This window comes from Lytechinus pictus, chromosome 10 (genome assembly GCF_037042905.1).
Source record: "Lytechinus pictus isolate F3 Inbred chromosome 10, Lp3.0, whole genome shotgun sequence".
In the NCBI taxonomy this organism is placed as follows: Eukaryota; Metazoa; Echinodermata; class Echinoidea; order Temnopleuroida; family Toxopneustidae; genus Lytechinus; species Lytechinus pictus.
Window position 1 is genome coordinate 6,303,804 of NC_087254.1, and position 22,420 is coordinate 6,326,223.

The 22,420-nt window shown below is 36.8% G+C and overlaps 1 protein-coding gene across 2 annotated transcripts; it reads right to left on the reverse strand.

The window, feature by feature from the left end:
- Positions 1–965: 965 nt before the first annotated feature.
- On the reverse strand, positions 966–21,693 carry LOC129269016 (protein Njmu-R1-like). Of its 2 annotated transcripts, XM_064105197.1 has the most exons (10): positions 21,566–21,693; positions 16,713–16,817; positions 15,271–15,396; positions 14,610–14,770; positions 13,769–13,824; positions 13,363–13,479; positions 11,581–11,645; positions 9,455–9,648; positions 7,829–8,003; positions 966–6,131 (listed from the first exon to the last, which is right to left on the reverse strand). In XM_064105197.1, exons 1-10 carry the CDS (start codon positions 21,673–21,675, stop codon positions 5,975–5,977), a joined length of 1,266 nt encoding a protein of 421 aa, XP_063961267.1. In that variant the 5' UTR covers positions 21,676–21,693; the 3' UTR covers positions 966–5,974. The 2 variants fall into 2 exon arrangements, with proteins under 2 accessions (XP_063961267.1, XP_063961268.1); XM_064105198.1 differs by lacking the exon at positions 16,713–16,817 and having other exon boundaries at positions 21,566–21,676.
- Positions 21,694–22,420: the final 727 nt, after the last annotated feature.

A 22,420-nucleotide genomic window follows, 5' to 3' on the forward strand; every position in this document is an offset into this window, starting at 1 on the left:
AAAAGGACAGCTCATGTCAGAAAAGTTGCTCTAGAGATAATCACAAAATAGCTTCTTGACAGCAAAGTTATAAATGATAAGCAGTATACAAAATAATGAATGTTTTTTAGTGCAATGGACAGAATACTTCATGAGGTGAAAAATGATCCATTCAATGAGGCGTAGCGGAGTTGAATGGATCATTATTTCATCTTTCACCGAATGAAGTATTCTGTCCATTGCACGAATGAAAAACATTCATTATTTGGTTTATATGACACCTAAAAAATGTTTGTTTTTTTTCATATGAAATTCATGAATTTCGATGCAAAACATGCTCATGCAGCAGCGAGTTTGGTCTGTTGATTGTTACGTCATTACACCATGCGCACTGCTGGTGCTTGATAGCTGCAGTCGCGGTGCGCGAGTGCAATGGACAAAATCGTATATGGATCCAAAATTGCACGGTTAATGACGTCATTGCAAAATGGGCTGAATGAACAATATCAAACAACCAATCAAATCACAAGGATTTATCTAGGTGTCATATAATGGACAATAGGGCCATCATTTTCAATAGCCATTCGTATGTATAGGAGTCTTGCCTGATTTCACGCTCAATGAAATATGCAATATGATCTTTTGTCCGCTTGATGACGTTTGACCTTACCTGTGAACACACATGTGGTATTACCCAAACGATCATTTCTACCAAGTGTAAAAATAATTGATTGCAGAAATAAAGAAATGAGAGCAATTTGAAACTTTTGATCACTAGATGACCTTTGACCCAATACATGTATAAAAATTTGTCCATATAAATTTTCCTTTTTTTCTTCTACTTCCACTCTTATTTTTAGCGTGTACATAATATACAGCTTCTCTGAATCTTTTGCAGCTATATTTACATTAACAATGCAATTCCCAGCACACTATAGCAATGTAAAAATGATTAAGCAAAATAAGACCAAATACGATCCAGGTGATTGTTTTTATAGGACATAAAATTTAATGCATTAAATACATTGGAAATGGATTACACACACTCCACTAAATCACTATGTAAATTGCACATTTTAGTTATTGTCCATGTCTATTTACATTGTTTAACAAAATTATTTATGGTAACACTGACCAAAAAATAACCTGAAATTTAAATAAAAGAAGGTACATGACATCATGTATCAAAATACTTGAAAATATATTTATCTTTTTTAAATGTTCTTTCTCTCCTCCTCGTTTCAAGTGTAACTTTAAATATCTAATACTGCGAATGAATTGAAAAAGAAACACAATACATTGAGCTCATGACATGCTTGGACCCTTTGAAAATATTTTTGGCATAAAGATAAATTTCATACTCATGCATGTTTGTGTATACTGCATTTCATCACTTCATTTTCCAATACTGATAAAAAGGAAAGATTGATGCCTCTTTGTAAGGAATAAAAAAAAAATGATAACATCCTCTTTAACAACCTAATTCAAATAGAAATTGGATTCCGGGGCCGTGTAGCATAAAAGTTACTGTAATGGTAACTTTGCCATCTAATCGTAACTACCATAGTAACAATGCTAATCAGCCAATCAACATCAAGTTACCATTAGATGGCAAAGTTAGTTACTCTAATACTTTTATGCAACAGGGTCCAGAACTAAGTGCCAATCTTACCTGAGCAAAGGCGTACATGGACACATGCAACGACAATCCATGATACAGTTGGTCGGCGGGCTCTGAAAATCTTGCATCTCATAATACTTACAATTTTTCTAGAACAGCTCAGATTTTTGTTAGAATTATGAAAAAATATGCAGTGGCAACCCCATATTGTCTTCAGAACAAGATTCCTAATTTTAAGGTTGTCATGTATATCGTGACTTATAAATAGAGCTTATTTTGAGCTGCCTCAAACTATAAAATTTTAACAAATAAGCTTTTAGCAGCCCACTGTCGCTACCATAATCATGACATGTTGACAAGAAACAAAAACAATGGGCCAAGAAGATAAAAGACTCGCTCCACTCTCTTCTTTATTCAACTTATTCAGTCTTCAAATTAGTCAAAGCAGTGACAAACGCGCAAATGTCACACTAGAGGAAGGAAGAATACATGGACAAGGACATCTTGAATGCAGAAGTCATGTGGACTAAAAAGAAATGCTATGCATCTCTTGCGGAGTTTGATGCTTAACATTCATGATTATCATGACGAAATACCTCCGTTTGAGAAGGCTATACCCCAGATCGTTTTCACCAATTCTCTTCTCCAACCACTATAATCCCGAACTGCCCCCAAGCAAGAAATTTAAGTATCAAAACACCTGTTTCTTGACCTCGGTCTGAAGATAACGCGACAGCCCAGCACAGCAGGGGGTCACACACGATGGATTGCAACGTGTCTAAGAGCCTGCTATGGAGTTCCGTGTATACACGCGGTGAATGCATCGTGTGCGCAGCGCTTTAAGGGCAGTCCCTGCATGCAAAGCATAACCTAATTTTTATTCGCTTATTTTCCTTATTTCGAGGTCGATTTTCTTCGTTCGAAATTGAAAAAGGACTAATATTGGATGTCTGAATACAATATGCCTTTGAAAACGTGATTAAATATCGAAGACAATAATTTAATTCCGAAGTTCCTTCTTCAGGCAGAGAAGTCTTACGTAATAGCACAGCTGTTGTTTATCATTTCGTCCTTGGCTTTACTGGCCAGTGGAGATGAAATTGAGACAACGGGGATTACCTGGCCAAGATGGGTTTATCGGGGCTTGGAAATGTTCAAATGAGAAATGAGAGTTTCAAACGAAAAATGGGGTCTATTACCGCAGTTTGCGACCCCAACAGCGGTGAAACCCCAAACGGTGTATTTTCGTAATGATGGCAAGATATGAAATACAAGTTATCAAGTATCAAGTAAGTTCCAATCAATGGAAAATTTGAAACTATTTTTTTTTTCTTTCTTTCATTTTCCTAATGGGAAACTCATGATACATGAAGTAAATTAAATTTGTCAACCAAGATATCACATTGGTACAAGTTTGAAGAGAACAACCTAAAACGGAGAATGCAAACAATTTGAATGGAAATTTATGAATTGGTCTTAAAAAAACAAAGCAGAATTTTTTTTTGTCTCACTGAAATATGAATTTTTAAACTTGAAAGCTGTTTATGGTGACCGTCCATAGGAAACAAGAAATGTGGCCATTACAGAAAGGTTACTGATATGTTATGTTCCTAGTCATTTTCTAATACACACAATCTTCTTCCACTAAAGGCAAGTGGCTGCTAACACAGATTTGAATGTACCTTCAAACATACATATTTCAAATAAGATAAAAAAGGATACTATAACTTAGAGTTTATCATACATATATAATTGTACATAAATATATCAATATATGGACTTGTAAAATTATTTACAATAATCATAAAAAGAACTTGGCAACTAACTGCGACACAACTGAAAAAAAATAAAAGTATAGATTTTGCTTCCATGATTTAAAAGGGAAACTAAGGCTGCATGCAGCATTGCAGTAATCAGATGAGTATTAAGGAAGGTTTTTGAAGAAAAAAATTGTAATTTTTAATTTTCCTGCGATAGAAATGTAAAATTTACACGGTTTGTGTTTTGATGTTACAAAATGCTTCCAGAAGAGTAACAAATGGCAGCTCTGGTAACATGTGAATTTATGAAGAAGATGATGATGGTGGTGATGATGGTGGTGATGATGGTGGTGATGATGATGGTGATGATGATGATGTTGATGATGATGATGAGGATGATGATGATAATGATGATGGTGATAATGATGATGATGGTGATGATGGTGATGATGGTGATAGTGATGGTGGTGATTGTGATGATGATGATGAGGCACAGCATTTGTATAGCGCCATATATCTGTCAAAGACATTCAAAGGCGCATTTTTCGAGGAGCCAGCCAATCTGGGTCGCCTAGAAGGGCGCGCACACAGAACTGTGACCAGCAGGTCTCTCCTCCCAAGAAAAAAACCATCTATAGATCATGTTATAGACCAAGTCCAGTATAGAGAGATACAAGATTATGGGCCCCGTCTTACAAAGAGTTACGACCGATCCGATCAACCTCAAGTATATGGAAATCCATCAAAGTCATATTTTTTTCTTTAGGAAATTTGCACAACGTCCTTTGTAAACAAAGGAAACACACCAAACTATCCAGAAAACAATGAATTTATGAGTTATACATCATAACTAAAAATCACTTGGAAAACACATGCATTCAAGATGTTGACGTTGCTGGCCGTCCATAGTTGTGGTTGATCAATTCAATCGCAACTCTTTGTAAGACGGGGCCCAGGGATACATGATTCCTGATTCACAAATTAAGAGAAATAAAATAAATTCTAATTTTCAATATTTCCCAAGGTGATTAAAAGAAGTGCATTAAGCCATGTGAAACAATTGGGCTGTATTTCATCTCCCCCCATAAAGGGGTCTAACAGGAGGGGCAAAACATTTCTAACAATAATAGGTCAAAGAACAAAGCCATTTCCGGAAGCACTTTCCCCTAAAACTATTTCTATTAAAAGAAATATCCATATTATGTCAGAATGCCCTCCCCCCTCCAAAAATAAATAAATATTAGAATTTAAAGTTTCATACAGCTTTTTATCAGAAGTCACCCCTGCCCTAATGGAAAGTCTTGACACTAACCCTTTCAAAGCGTACCTTGCATCAATGCACACTCGGTGCCGCACGAACTTCGCATTTCACGCTCAAACAAACAATGCATTGTTTCCCTCCCTAAAAATAATTCGGCACAGAGGGCTTCATAGCCTAGCAAACAAAGAGTTAATCCTCATTGTGCTGCACTAGACCCAGGTGAGGTGAATGGGTACCCGGTGGGATAAATCCCTTGAATGCACTGAGCACTAGATACAGTGAAAGCTCAAGCTAAAGCCGGGGGAAATAATAGCTGCGCTTTATATCCTCTGTCAAAAAGCACTATATAGACCCAGCTACTATCAATATTATCACATCCAATCCGTGGTGGGCGCATTCTTGCAAATTTGTGTGGCAAAACGGTGACAAAGCATTTGCTCCTGCGACAACTGCTTCAGGCTTTATTTCATCTATGAAAGATGCAGAGTAAGGACTGCAATAGGGGTTTAAAGGTCAAGTCCACCTCAGAAAAATGTTGATTTGTATCAATAGAGAAAAATCAGACAAGCACAATGCTGAAAATTTCATCAAAATCGGATGTAAAATAAGATAGTTATGACATTTCAAAGTTTCGCTTATTATTAACAAAATAGTTATATGAACGAGCCAGTTACATCCAAATGAGAGAGTCGATGATGTCACTCACTCACTATTTCTTTTGTTTTTTATTGTTTTAATTATACAATATTTCAATTTTTACCTATTTGATGATTAGGACCTCCTTGCCTGAAGCACAAAATGTTAAAATGATGGAATTCCACGTGTTCAGGGAGGAATGAAACTTCATTTCACATGACAATGACGAGAAAATCAAAATATTTCATATTTCATATAATAAAATACAAAAGAAATAGTGAGTGAGTGATGTCATCAGTTCCCTCATTTGCATACCGACCGAGATGTGCATATAACTGTTTTGTGAAATGAAGCGAAACTTCAAAATGTCATAACTTTCTTATTTTACATCTGATTTTGATGAAATTTTCAGTGTTATGCTTGTTGAATTTTTCTCTTTTTATTCAAATCAAGTTTTTGTTGGGGTGGACTTGTCCTTTAAGTCAGGGTAAGCTTGAGGGTAGGGTGTAATGTTAAGTCCAGGGAAAAAGTTAGTCATTCCACAGGTATGTGGATTTTACAGCGGAGCATTTGTCGCCGGAGAAAATGTCATGGGACTGGCGAAACAATACCACCCGGATGGATTGGTCTAAAAGGATAAATGACAACATTCGTAAGTACTCTTTTTACATTAAAAGTAAATAAATACTGATGCATTTGTACATGAGCACCGGTCGTTCAAGCGGCAAGATTGGAGCTGTCGGTCTCTGAGATGAATTCCTCCAAAACATTGAGGACATTCTGGGTGTCCTTGGCCGATATCGTGTTCTCATCCTTCCAGATGTGACGTAATAAAATGGCCCCACAGCCACAGTCTCGCAGGAAAGCGTACGCTCTGTGAAGGAAATAATGGAAATAAATAAATGATTGTGCAACACGAGAAGCAATTTTTTATTTTACAAAATGATGTAAAGGATGGACTTAGAAGATACAATCATGAAGTGGTAAAAAAAAGTGGATTGGATGATGTTTGAAGGTTTGCATGGCGGTATGAGCAATCGCGGAAGAGGTTTAGGGTACACCATGTGAAAAGTCATGGAGGGACAGAGATAAGAAAAGTGGATAGAATTGGAGGTGAATTGGAAAGGCGAGAAAATGGAGGTTTGAAGGTAGAGTATTCTTTTCGAAATGAGCGTAGTCCTTAAAAGGACTGTAAACCAGGAGAGGAAAGCTGAGTAGTAGGCAGGCTTGAGTAGGTGAATGAAGGCTGGCTTGAGTCGGCAAGTAGAGTGATAGCAGGAGCAAGAGAAAAGACTCGACGTTTCGGGCAGGTTGACTGTCCACTTTCTCGCCTTTCCAATTCTATCCACTCCAGAAGACAAACAGTCAACCTGCCTGAAATGTTGAGTCTACTCTCCTGCTCCTGCTTCCACTCTACTCGCCGACTCACACCAGCCTAGAGCTAACACCAGGATAATAACAATAATAACAATAATAATAATAATAATAATAATAATAGCCAATTTTTATAAAGCGCTTTTCCCTGAATGGCTCAAAGCGCGTTACAGCATATTATTACCCCGGTCATTGGATTCATTTCAATCCCGCACGAAAAGTGCACAATATCCACTCCCTGGGGAGCATTCCTTGCATTCATCGCAGCCTCATTATGGCGCTGGCAAAATCAAACATACAATATCTTTCGCATCCTACCGGGTACCCATTTAGCACCTGGGTCGAGAGTGGCAAAGTGTGGATTAACGCCTTGCCAAAGGACGCTAGACCGCGGTGGGATTCGAACACACGACCCTCTGTTTACAAGGCGAGAGTCAGAACCACTACACCACGGCTCTTCCACACTGCGCCATGGAATAGATTGTTTCTAGATAGATGGCGCTATACAAATGCCTATTATTATCATTACTATGATTGTGGGATTAGAAAAAGTAGTAATTCACCAAAGTGGATGCCACATCAAAGGTATCATGGATCATGTGGGAGTCAAAGGATGTAGTTATCTATAATTACATCGGTAATGGTGGCTCAGTGGTAGAGCGCTCATCTCATGAAGGCTTGGTCCCACTGCATTTACGGATGCAGAGAAATTATAAAACGGAACAGAATCTTGCCATCCATTGGAAAACGTTATGTATCCGTTGTGTACTATTTGCATATGTGTTTCATACGCTCTATATCCATCTAGCATCCGTCCCCTGTGATTTCATTGTTTGCCTAGTTTACCCATTGTCTGGAGCAGATGAAAGTGGATGGAGCCACCCAAAATTTTCTTGTCCCCTGTATTTGATATGAATATGCTTTGTGTCCGTCGGCCAGTGGGACCTGGTGGGTGTTTCATAGAGCTGTTCGTAAGTTAAGAGCGACTTTAAGAATGACTGGTGATCCCTTCTTGTTGTAAATGGTATATTCATTGGCGATGGTTTAGCGTGTAAGAAAGGGTCACCAGTCGTTCTTTAAGTCGCTCTTAACTTACGAACAGCTTTATGAAACGGCCCCCAGGCCTTAAATGAGAGGTGATGGGATTATCATAATCATAAGATGAAATATAATAGTTATTCCCTGATCAAATCTTACCTATAGAGGGCGTAGTGGTCTGTCTCTGCTTGTCGGATGAGTCTCTTGAGAGTATTCAGGTCTTGTATGGTGTGCAGCTTGTAGTCTTCTATAACCTGACGAAGGAATGCCGGGTTGAGGGTCTCGCCTCCTTTCAACATTGTGCTCGACCACTCCTCACAAAACCAGGATTTCTCTGCACAACAAGGAAGGGAATACAAAAGATAATCAAGAGTACAACCGAAAGGCTGTCACTTTCCCCCTTTAATAAAAAAATACAATAATGCTAATTTCATGAAAAAGAAAAGACCAATCATTAATTTTCTTCAATCAAACTTATTGAGTTAGTGCCAAGTACTGTCTCCTAAGCAATTCAAACTACTCCAGGGGAAGTGTTTCACAAAGATTTAAGTATCACGTAAAGTCGCACTTAGATCGATGCCTATTTGTGTGCGTTATAAAAGGCATGGCGCATTGGTCAGATCATGCCAAGAGGACGCGCAATACTGCGTATTGATCGATAAGATTGCATGTTGCATATCATGTATGCTTCGGTAGGTAAGTGCGACTCTAACTTCTAAGTCATACTTAAATCTAAAATCTTTATGAAACACCCCCCCCTGATTATTCTGATATCTGGGCCCCATCTTACAAAGAGTTACGATTGATCAGCTCAATCGCAACTATGGACGGCCAGCAACGTCAATATCTATTATGCATGTTTGTTCAAAATATTTTCTAGCTATGATGTATATTCATGCATTCATTGTTTGAGAAAATTCACTGCGCTTCTCTTTACATACAAAACGGTCATTGTGCATATTTTTCGTAGAAAAAAATTATGACACTGATGGATTTCCATAGACTTATGATTGATCTGATCAATCGTAACTCTTTGTAAGACGGGGCCCAGGCCTGCAAGGCAACTTTTCAAAGGTCTTTGCCTTGTCTCGTGGCAGGAGACTCACTATTGGGGTGCATTGCATCTTTTCATTGCGGCTTTCCTGCTTTCCACATTGTTTTGTTTATGATGAAATGTGAGGATTGGTGGCAAAAGAGACACTTGCCAGTTTCCTGCAGGAAAGGCGCTGCTCTGACTTTTAACAAGGTGCTTAACAGGGTATTTCAATATGGCTATTATTTCAATTGTTTATATATAATTTCCCACAATGCATCAGGTAAAATAAACAAACCACCAGCATCACTAGAGGGACTGTAGTTTGTCATTTCAATGTATACTTGCTGTCAATCTCACTACTATGTTTTATGAATTGGTAAATTGCTACTTGGTCGGTTCATTTTTATTAGGTCCAATGCCATTTCATCCAGTTGCCAACTCGTCTACTATCATTTGGTCTACCATCAGTTCGTCCAATATCCACATGGTCTAATTGCCATTTCGTCCACTCACCATTTCGTCTAATAACCAGTAGGTCCAATCGCCATTTAGTCCATATACCATTTGGTCTAATTAGACTAGGTGTTCATTGGGCAAAATGATTACTAAAAATCAGTACTACTTGGCAGCTCTGCTTACCAAATGGCACTAGCAAACTACGTGGGAATCGAACCCAGGTCACCTAAAATCTGAAACCCCCGATTGACCAACTGAGCTATCACACCTCCAGTATAACCCAATACACTCACCTGCATTTTCAAAACGGTACGAATCACCCTCAAAGACCAGCCGACTCTTCGATGGTCCCCTGGACGGCGATCTGACGTTGGCTTGTGCGTTGCCTGCTTCATCAATGTCGATGAGGATAGGATCGGAAGGGACCTGTGATGAGCTCTCTTGCGATGACTGTAAGAGGTCCGATAGGCTACACGCTTTCATGAACCTGGAAAATGAATTCCAGAATCATTGCAGGGAATATTTCCTGGTAGCGCATCGCAGTTTGCTTCACGTTTTCAAAGACTACTGTACACAAAAAGTCTTATGTGTAGCAGATTTTTACATAGGGCTGGACAGAACTTAGTGAGAGGTTTTCTCCAATGACTGACAATGCTAAATTCAATAAGCAAAATTATTCCAAGCATTGTAATAATGCATCCCTTTTACGAATTGTGGATTTGGATGGAAAGCAGATCATTTCTATTCATGAAAGGTCGAGGAATAGAATAATTTGGACTATTGAGTTGCTGCTGTTAAAGGGGGAGTGAACTGTGCGTGGTATCTCATTGACTGTGTGTTATAAATACATAGTCTTGAAATATAGTACATTTTCAGATATGTACTAATACTACAGAGAATAAATTGACGTATAATTGTTTTTGTACAGAGAAACTAAAATGTTTTGAGAGGAAAAGTAATTGTTTTGCAACTTGGTAACATAATTATTGCGGTATCATTGTATTGAGTACTTAATTGACATGTTATCATTCAAGTGGGTCTATATTACTAGACTACACTAGCATTATGGGTCAGGAAACTGGCCAGGGATGAGTAGTTGAGGACTCGAGATGGCGCTATTGGTTCGTATCTGCTTTAAAAGGACTTGATCCAGACCCAATCTCATCATCACTTCATGAATGGGATTCTCAAATAATGTGGCTTCTATGGTCAAATGTCACTTGCTCCCTGCGCATCATGGCATACTTCCTGAGGGGGGGGGGAGGCGTTTCATAAAACTTAACCATAATAACAAATTTGCAAGAACAGTTTAAAGCTACTGAAATCATTCGATTTGATTGGCTGATAGTAAATTGATAAAATTAAATGTGTATTTGTTATCATAACAAGTCTTCATGGAACGGGACACTGATCAACAGCAATTTCTGCACACTTTATCAGAAGCGGTGACCATGAAAATCCAGACTATTTTGTCCCTGCATTTGTAAAATATAATTATAATGCACACTTTTTCTGAATTCATTTATGCAATATTTTCCACAAAGTCCACACTATTTTTGTACTCTGTCTGAACTGTGTGAGAGTGCATTCGTGAAAGGAAATAAAAGAATTTGCCAGACCTTCCCAAATTGATCATTTAATTAATCACTTTATGAGAGCATGTAGCAGGCGTAGTGACGATAGGATGATTGACATCCTGGGTGGTTTTGCTTTCTGTCATCGTGAATGATTTCCCAATTTCCTCACCATCTATTTATTTTCCTTTCTCATTCCACCAAACCAACAGTCCTTTTCAAGTTAACCATAAACCTCCCCTCGGAAAGAGAATGATGAGAATGAAAGGTATCTTCTGTAATACGCTCCTGATGGAAGGGTCAAGCTGCACGCAACGTCGTCGGAGATGCCTTATCGCTCCTACTCTCCACTGCTCATCTACTCATCACCGCCAGAATTTCTCAACTAATCTTGACTCATCTACTCATCTTCTACTCATCGTCACGACTTCTCATCTCATCTTGTCCGAGTAATCAATCTCATCTGGTTAACCGTCCTTCTAAGGACTATTACACCTTATGTCACGAAAGATACTTCTCAATCTCATCTCTCTGTTTCTCGCCTTTCATTTTCATCTCTATCAGTCCACCACCCAAAAATATTATATAAAGGACTAACCACATGGTGACCCATAACCCTCTCCAATGTGTATCTGTACCACCATGCCAACCTTCAGAGCTCATCTCATACCTGACAACTGTATACCTCTCCAGTATTTCTTTGTTTTTTCTTCTAAATGTACCAACATTCAACCTTCAAAGGTCATAAACAGGGAGAAACTGAGGACAGAGATAGATTTTCATCTTAATAAACGCCATCATTGCATCAAATCTTGACTGAAGAGTATCTGAATGTTTCAACTCACCTTTCTACATCTTGCTTCACTGCAGTCTCAGTACCTACTACTTCCATTCGGATCTCAAGCAATGCCTGTTATAAAACACAGTGAAAAGAATAATGATGCCATTCATATATTAGTATTATACCGGTTTTTAACTGGAACTATGTCTTCAAGGATTGTGCCATTACAAGTTCTGCTATTTCAACAAGCCCCTCCATTTAGTTAGCCCACCAAACCAGGTGGGTGTTTCATAAAGCTGTTCGTAAGATACGAATGACTTTACGCACGACTGGTGACCCCTTCTTGTGCTAGATGATACATCCCTATGTCATTCATTTAGGACATAAGAACATGTTCCAGTCGTTCGTAAAGTTGTGCGTAACTTCACAAGCAGCTTTATGAAACACCCACCAGGGTAATGTATGTTTCAATCAGTTCTTGTATTTATTTTGGGGCAATACCACAAAATTATAAACCTTTTCGTACCTCCAACCCCGATTTTTCTCCATTGTCACTTCACTTCAAGAACTGCACAAGTCATGATCATTTGAGAGTTCAAGAAACAGAAAGCGAAGAGAAATAATTTCAGTAAATTTCCACATCAAAAAGCTACGACCTACATATTTTCTGCAACATTACTGATCAGCTAAGATAATTCATTTATGTTCTATACAAAGATTGCACTGCACTACCTCTTTTAACTAAATTTTTAAATATCATATATTTGTCAAAACAGTGATATAACAGATCAAATCAAATATTGCTGATCAGTTGAAACATTACTCATATACAAAGTTCACTAAACTATTTGTTTATATTATATTATATTATATTATATTATATTACATTATTATATTATATTATATTATTATTGTTTATATTATTGTTTATATTATTGTTTATATTATAATTGTTATGTAAATCACACACTAAAAATATCTATAAGTGACCTGCCCACTGGCGTAAATCCAAGCAGAGAACCTATTGTTCGGAAGGGGGGGGGGTAAACTATTGTTTCATCCCCCCCCCCCCCCTTGAATAATATGATGTCATGTATTTATACCCATGGACCTGCCACCCCAAAGCCCAACAATAACTCGCCGGGTCAGGTTCTCTGTAAATAGCCATAACAGTAGTACTGTCCCCAAAAACTAAAAATTACAAAATTATTGTACCATAAAGAGTAATTCTTCTTCTTTATACTGTCAAAATGAATGAATGAATGAATCTTTATTTCGTTTCAATTCCGATATCAAACAACAACAATAACAACAGTAAATTATTGGGAGACAAGTAAATCGCAAAGAACAAAAGTAAATAATTACAGGATAATATACATAATACATGCACTACTTTTTATGGAACATTAGTAACACCCATGAGAACAGATGGAAATGAAACGTGGTGACCTACTAAGAGGCTTAGCTTGTGGGCCATAGAAATAGTAAAATAAAACAAAAGATGAGATACACACACACAAGTTTCTTTGACACCATCTTTCCAGACTGCATGGAAGTTCCATCGGGATTGCACAGTGCGCACATCCCATGCTTTAGTAAACCCTAAACTTCAAGCCTTGTTTTTTTCCTTATTCTTTGGAGCTCTCACCGAATTCCTTCTACACTCAGTCAAGTACCTGTGTTAGATTGATACTGTTGTGATTCAATTTGGAGGAGTTACATTTTAAAGGTTGGGATGTGCTTTTTTAACGTAAAAAAAATCTAGAAATTCATTTATGTTGGCTAATTGTAGGTTTGGGGGTTGCAGATCACGTAAGATGCTGAATAAGATGTGATGCATACTTACAGCATTGATAAGATAAGCTACGTCTTCTTTGAGTGTTTCCACACAGCGACATACGTAACCTGATGCTTGGGTGTACCAGTCTTCTAAATGATTCTGAATCTCAGCGGAATCACCTCCCTGTCAAAGATTTACAACATAACCTGGAGCTAAACCAAGGACCAACAGCGTACGCAGGATTTGTTAAAGGATTCAGACGTGTATTTTTTTCTCTCTCTCTTTTTTAAATTGTACCAGAGAATTCAACTCCCCCTTGGAATTAGAATGGCCCAAACTGTACCTGCTTTCAAATCATATTATTTTTAAAATATCATAAAATAGTAGTAATCCAGATAAGAGCTGGTCTAGGAACCGATTTGTCCACAAATGGTAATGAATCATGGGTAAAAATGGTCGAAACTGTGCTTACCTTTTGTTCAAGAAGTGGTAGTACTCCCTCGCTAATCAAATCTAATTCAGGTCGGAATGTGAATGTTACATTAAGGAGAAATGACATGAGAAATTAGTTCAAGACACTTCTTCATATCAATTCTATTTGGTCTGAATTAACCAACCTTCTATAATATGCATTAGATTGTCAATAACAATGACAATCTAGGTCTTCAGGAAAGATCAACTTGATCTGCTCATGTGTGGATTGGAAAATAACTAGTTAGTGCTGTTGGACTATTTTGGAAAAGTACAGAATATAGTGATCATCATAAATTGGTCTAACTGTCAGTTAGTCTAATGCTCAGATAGTCTAATTTCCACTCTGTTTACTTATCATTTGGATTCATACACAGTTCATCTCATCAGTCAAAGTGGTGTTAAACCAAAAGAAGGAATGGGAATAGCTTAACTAGATATTAGTCAAAACAGTAAATGGGCTAGAACGCACTTAGACCAAATGGTTAGTAGACAAACTGGTTGTGAATGCACGAGGATTATACCACCCGGGAGAAGATTAAACCATAACCTAAGCAAAGTGGGTGGAGACCAAGTCGGTGTGACCAAGCAGGCATAGACAAAGTGGTAATTTTACCCCAAATGACAGTTTGAGAAGCTTACAGGTAGCTGAACTGAGGAAACCTGTAGCTGTGGATGTTAGATAAAATGGTATATGTGCTCAATGGTGAGTAGGGTAAATGGTAGTAGTAGACGAATTGGTGTAGAAGAACTAAGAATATAAAAGGGAATGTAGACAAAGTGAGTTTAGACCAAGTGGACGTAGACTAAATCAATGTCCCCTATGAGTGTTTGAGAAGGATATAGTTCTAGTGCACTGGTAGGTGTGCTGAGGAAGCAGATGACGCATTCCTGAGAGGTGTAGAACGAGTTAGAATCCATGGCACTCTCAATCTCTCTCTCAATACCCGGTTGGGTTCCACCCTGACGAAGCAAGCAGTAGTAGCATGCCATCACACGACTCCTGCAAGATTAAAACCATAATGAGAATTTATACTTGAATGGGGAAATGCAAGAAACATAGAGCTTATAAACTGACACGCCATCTGAAATATGCATTCTTTCAAAGGCTACGGCACGGATTTTGATGCCTTTAATTAGGCGCATATACTGGATACGCTGTATGATGTTATTATAAAAAGCAGAATTTGGAGCGATTCACACAATCATTCCAATACAAATTCTTTCTGCTATTTCATTTTATAAAACAAATAATGTACTTTTTTAACTTTGAAATTGTAATTAATGATGGTGCATGCATCTTGGGAATTCACAATATATACCCTTGAGCGAACTGCATCGTCACAACACACTCATAATAGTATAATAGTGTTGATTAATCAACTAAAAGGCAATAAAAAAGATTGAAAAACAAATTGAGTAATTTGATGGGGTAAAAATAAAAATAATTCATTTGGAGATCAAACATTTTACCATCAATCTATTTATGCTGATCTATCTTACCCAATGTCGACTGTGTTAACGTTTCCCGATCCACCATAGACCGTCCCCCTTGATAGTCGTCTTGCTATGAACTCTCTCAGGTCTGTCTCATCCTCAGCATTCAAATCTGTCGCTATCACCGATAGACTAAACCAAGAACAATTAAAGACACTTTAGATTATAACTTATAGAACATATAAACTAGATTATAATATACGTAGGTGAATCTGCCCATTAAGTCAAATCTTTTGGGACCACAGAAATTTTGTTGACTAGGATGTAATCACACGTTTGCATTTTCTGGTCTAAAAAATGCTTTGACTAAATGGAAAGCTGACTTAAGTAGAATCTACCGTAATTCATATATGGTGACATGAAAAATATATAAAATCTCTTGATAAGCATGTACCAAAGAACAAGATGACATTGGCCCGTATTCTGAATTTGGGTTTAACTTAGACCATGGGCTATTGTGCTAAAATCATGGGAAGCCAAAAATTCCAAAAATTTGTTTACATTTACATATTTCTTGTGTTTACTGTGCTCTTCCGTAATTCTTTTAAGGTGAAGACAATTATTAATCTTTCCCAGACAGTTAAGAATGATTTAAGAGTTAAATTAGTTGATACTTTGAACCTCTTTTGTTGGAGATTTATGTCACAATTGGCTAGCTATTGTAAAAACACAACTTTATACCAGAGTTAAGATTAAACCCGACTTCAGAATATGGGCCATTGTGTCTATTTATATATGCAACAGCAATGAAAGATTCGCTGCTTTGGATAAATGATTAGAATGGTTGAAGCAATCTATGAATACATGTCTACAAACATATATGAAAGAGCTCAAGATTATATAATGAGCTCCCATGAACATCATTACCAAAAAAGATATCTTTCTTCATGAAGTCTAATCAATCAATGCAGAAGACCAAAAAGCAATGAACGAGGGAAATGAATAGAAATAGGGAATATATATGCAATCCATTTCCAAAAGATATAAGAACAGCATGATCATTTACGTAGTTACATCCTATGCTACCCAACTTTGGCAAAAGGAAGCAAGTGACACATCAGTCAAATTTGAGATATTGTTCTTTCTGAAACACCCTTTGTTATGTTGCACGTTCAGGCAAAATTTGGGGAAGAAATGAACTTCCATGGAAAGATATTGAAGAAAATATGCTGTTAAATTGCATTGACGCCTATGTAAATGACGAACACACATTGCTCATTTTCAACAAAAGATACTTTTGTAACTTGTTTCCTTTTGCGAAAGTACGGTAGTATGATGATTGACAAAGCATCTAAAATGAAAACAGTTATGGTCCAGTCACATCAATGAAATAATTCCAAACTGAATGAAGAAATGCCATTCATAACAATGTAAAAGCTTTTGTTGGTCTGGAATCGGTTTCACAGGTGTGACTGTCTGTAGCATAATGAGTGAAGATGAATAATGACCTGAAATCTCTGTTAGAAGTTGCCTCCCGCTGGAGAAAATCAGGCACAGAAGTTTTCCTCGGATCTCTATCTCCATCTGGACCGAGGTCCTGGTTGTTATTTGGTCTAGGAGCAACAGAGAGAGAGACAGAGAGAAGAAATGAACTGAATTAGAATGGAAATATGATAGAAGCGATGGTAGTAGTGTCAGCAGTAGTCTAGATTGGACGTTGATGATATCGTTCGGAAAGAAGAGCTTCCATGCATCGACGTCTAATCTAGACGATGATAGCTGGGGATCCAAGACTGTCCAGTGCAAGGGGAGGGGGTTTCCACAAAGGGTCATTCGTCTTCACAAGTTTGCGACAATAACACAAATCAAATTTTTTTTTTAATAGAGAGATCTAAGATCATCACCATTTTTTTAAGTTTCCCATAGAAAAAAATAAAGGTCATCACTCTAATCATAACCCCCCTCTCCCTTGATGCCAGCGAGAGGGGTTCCAACATTTTGATGCATTTTACATATTTTATATATTCTCAGGTCATCACCCTTTTTCACTTTCCTGTAGAAAAAAAAAGTTAAAGGTCATCTCTCTTATCATAACCCCTCCCTATTGAAGAAGGACGCACATTAATACATTATTTCCACTGTATTTTACAACATTTTTCAGATTTTCTTCAATGGGGGAGGGAGCTGACCCACTGAGTGGGTAGTTTGTGCATATACATGCAAGTACATGTGGTATGCTGCAATGACAATGTTTAGGGAAAGTCTGAGAATAGTAATATTAAGCAAAGCTATATTTAACTACTATGGAAAGAGCATTCTAGACTATACACTTCAAGAAAACTCGAACCTCAAGGCAAGAACTTCAAAGCAGATCAATTCATTTATTCATTCATCCATCCATCCATTCATTCATATCAATATTTAATTTATTCCATTTTCACAAAATATAATATAACATCAATGTAATAATGCAATTAATCAATTTGTTAAAAAGGAATATTTCCCATACTCTACATGTAGCTCTAGGTGTGTTAATAGAAAAGAGCACAAGTCTATAAAAGCACAAGCTGGTGGTGGAATATAGCCTAAAGGACTCCGTGATATTTTAAAATATTTTTACATATACTTTTACATCACATTTATATCATTATAATAATAATTATTTACAATCAAAATTCAAATGTTATTATATGTTAAATAATAATTTTCATCTATAAATTGTTCTTCAAAACAGCATTTTGTAATATCGCTCATCGAAGCTACGTCATAACGGAGCTGTTCAAGGTTCAAGTCTATTGTATTTGTGGTGGTTTACGAATGGATACACGAGATCGGTCTGGTAAGAAACCTTTCATTTTTTCATATTTATACTTAGAGATTTTCACACCTTCATACGCATTAGGCATATGAAGGTTTATAGATAAATGAACTCAAGCAAAAGAAAGCGATTTCTACTTCTAAAGATGGATTTCCTAAGGAAATCCATCCGTGTTTACATGTCTTGCTTAGGCATGTATGCGCAGCCTGTCAAGGCTCCGTGATGTAAAAGTATATGTAAAAGTATTTTTAAATATCATTATGGAGTCCTCAAGGCTAGGTGGAATATGTCTTTAAAGGAAAATGAAACCTTTGGAACAAGATAGCATGTGTGAAAACAGAAAAATTAAAGAAACAGATCAAAGAAAGTTTGAGAAAAATGTTATGAATGATAAGAAAGTTATGAGCGTTTGAAGTTGAGATCATTATTATAATGTTGATCCTTCCATTGGCAATGCAACAAAGATGTGTGATATCACATGTGAACAACTTTCCCATTGCTTTTGTATATATTTCACTTAAAATGCCTCTTTTATCACATCTATCAGTAAATCATTAATTCTTTCTATAGGAGGGCTTGTAATACAGATTTTCAAAGATACTTTGTATCACCATAAGAAAGAGCAAAAAGAGAAATTTTGGGGTATTTTATAGTCCATCAAAGGGAAAATTGTTCACATGTGACATCACACATATCTGTCACATTGCCAATGTGAGGATCTCCATAGCATTAGTGATCGCAATATTCAAATGCTCATAACTTTCTCATTATTTGTCCAATTTTTCCCAAACTTTGATCTGTTTCATTGATTTTTCTCTTTCCACACAAACCCACTTGTTCCAAGGGTTTCATTCCCCTTTAATACAATCTAGAATACAAACAAAAACAGGAGGGAGCCTAGGAAGAGAAAGAGAAATAAGGGAAGGGATCCAGAGAGGGAGAAGTGAGCAAGAGAGCAGGATTCGTTCAGTGAGCTAATGATGTGAAAAGGCCTGCAACGATTGCACTTATATTTTACAGAAAGTAAATGATCATGCACTGCCGTGAAACGTGTGATTACAAGGTCTATTGAGATATAAGTTGAAAATAAACAAATAATTATTTTACAAACATTGTTGGAAATATTTGATATAGGGTTTAACTATTGTATTAGATTAACTATTTTTACTAGATCTAACGTTAATTAGGTCTATTTTTTTCTGGATCAGTTTTCTGTGAAAAAGAAATTAGAAGGGTGACCGAGTATAGTATGATGTAGACAGGAATAACCGTCGTTTCTGGGGATTTATTCAACAATTTCTGACATTTTACTGTAATCCCCATTTACCGACGGTAGGGTGTACGTGTGGGCTCGCATGTGTTCTCATTCCCTCCCTTTTGTCAATTCACAGTCCAAAGTTTGATGTAATTTCACACATCGAATTTACTATCTAAGGATGTATAAACAACAAACTTTTAAAACTTGATATTCCAATATTTAAATACTTTAAACGATATAGATGAAAAAGGCATGAAAAATATACTTTACCGATGTTTAATTGGTTTGAACACGATAAAAATGGTCAAAATGGTAGCCAAACTATAAAATGTTTACAAACGAACGTCAACAATCACGAATGTGATATCGATATTGCTTTCGATATTATACGATCTGCTCCATATGCGAATGAAACCGAAGATAAACGATACTAGTTATACTAGTACTAGTACTAGTTATAATCGCGATATATCGATTCGAGACATTAAGTTAATAACGATAATGACGTCATTCAAGATGGCAACTTGCAAGAAAAACCGTCAGGTCAGGTGAAAATGTCTTAGATGACAGATTTCTCAATCATCCAGAGGATTTTTTTCAATAACTCCGGCCCAAGGTATGCAATTACTTGAATTATTTATATTTCCCTGATAATGGAAACCATGAAACTTTCAATTTTGCTTAAAAAACAGTTTTAAATCGCGATCTATAAAACGCTAGTTCACTATACGTTGGCTGTAGGTACGGGACCCCATCCCCTTCAGTCTATGTATGGTGAGTGGAGCCAACGTAGTTCAGCGGAACAACCAAAATACAGAGACTGAAGCTTTTGGTCTAAGTATGATGGTGGTCACCAAGTCTGCGCACCTAACAATTTTAGGTAAGATTTAACATGAATTTCTTTTTATTTCACAAAATCTTTCAAATAATAATTTTCCTTATATCATTATAAGTGTACCAAATATCCCATAAAATTTTGAAAGAAATAGATCTATATTTTTAGAATTAGGCCTAGAATCTAGATCAAAGTCAGATGTCACTCAGGCTCAGCATGCAGCATTCTAATCTTATTCTAAGAAAAATCTAACTTTCTAAGATAAAAAAATCTAATGATCTGCCACTTTGACTTTGCCATTGGCCTGTCTCTGGTAACCTCCTCTATCGTGACACTAAGTTATTAGTAGTAGATCTACTGGGTATATTAATGAGGCCGATCTCAGACGGTGTGGCCCCACTCCTAGTACCAATGAGGTCCAAACATTAACATGTATGGACCTCATAGGCGACAATGCGTTAAAAACATGTTAGAACTTCTAAACGTACTGTTTCCTGCACCCAAGTATGATATTACTCCCAAAATATGAGTTTTGTCCTCATTTGTTTATCATTTATTAAAAGATTGCCCATTAAATATATTCCTATTCCTAATTTGAATTTAATAAAATAAAGGGAAACTTACATTTGAGTCATTTTTCGATCTTTTTTTGGCAGTCAGTCCGGTCACCGTCGAGTGCGATCAAAGCGGTATGAAGCTGATTTTCAGATCACGTGATACGTGTGGTCATCACCTGATCAATCGACTATCCTTTTTTAAAGACCGCAACAATTATAAATTTTATTATAAAATATATATAGAATGAATAATTGCATGATATTATATATATTTCTACAATTAAAAATATTTTGTGATATGAATTTAATATTTGATGTAAAAATCGCTATTTAACAAAATATTTATTAAAAATAAAAAATCAAACAAAATAAAAACGCCTTGGACACAGTGCAAAAAACCTAACAATTTGGCCGCGTTCTTAAAAACTATCGTAAGGGGCGCTCTATTTATAAATAAAGTTGCATATGTAGCTGTCTACCGCGACAGGAACAGCCGCAGAATTGAAGCCAGAAGCGTGGGAAATTGCCAGAAAATTCAAGAAAAGAACCGGTGAGTACCGATTTAACAGTACTAATTTATTAAGTAACATTTATTGAATCATTACAAGATTTATTTTTTAGTAAAACAAAGCTTAGTTCTAAGCTAGGGCGGCCCAAATGCGCGTGAGTGGAGTCCCAGTTTATTAGCACGGGTAAGTATTGGGGTGTCGCCTAGAGTGGTGTGGCCCCGCCCCCTTAATCATTTCACACACTGTACAAGTCTCTAACACCAAAATGAACGTGTGGGGTAATACAAAAGGGAAAATTTGCATTCTTGCTCTGCACTGATATTTCCAAGCGAACTAAAGACGAAATGGGGGGAAATAATACAAATCCATATACTGCATTACTACCTGTTGGCATGATATGTGTACATCGCAAATAGGCTTGATGATCCTGCTTCATTTTGGGTCTTTTTGCTGGTCTTTTCCGAAGACTCCGAAACTTTTCCCGAGGTCGCCATCTCAAAACTATATGGTTTTTAAACGCTGAGGGCGAAATCGAAAAGCAAGATCCGAGCAACTTTAGCTTTTCCACGAGACTGCTTTTTGGATTCGAGGAGTTAAACATTATTTTTGTTTGTTTAATTAGTTTTGTTTAGTTTTTTTTCCGTTTCTCGTCCAATACAGTTTGCTAGCCATCTCACACACAGTGTGAGTCTGGCCGTGGCACAAAAGGCTTGCTAATACAAGCCTAATTCCCAAACCCTCTTAGACTACATGTATTTGCCCCTCGATCCCCTCCAAATCAAAAATTTATTTTCTGTGTGCCCTTTATACAATGAAACTTTAAAAAAATACGTAAAACTACTCATGTACTGAATATAAAACCATTTATGCTCCCTCACGTGAATTCTTGTAATGTACATTTGAAAATAATGTAACAATCTTACGGCAATTGGATCAGTTCTCTTTATTTATGAAATCAGTTAATTCCATCGACTTCTAACTCATCTGCCGGGGGGGGGGGGGGGGCTAGATAATTTCTATAATATCTCTTCGCACTGCGGTTTTATGTAGTTTTAATTATCGTTGTTTTTCATTTTAATTATGTATGTTTTATTTTATGTGTTACTGTAATATTTTTGAATATTTTCGTATTGTCTCACTTTTACATGTTTTTAATGTTCACGGACTTGCTGAAAAGCAGTCTGTTATGACTGAATGTAAGTTTTACCGTGATTAAATAAATACAATACAATACAATAC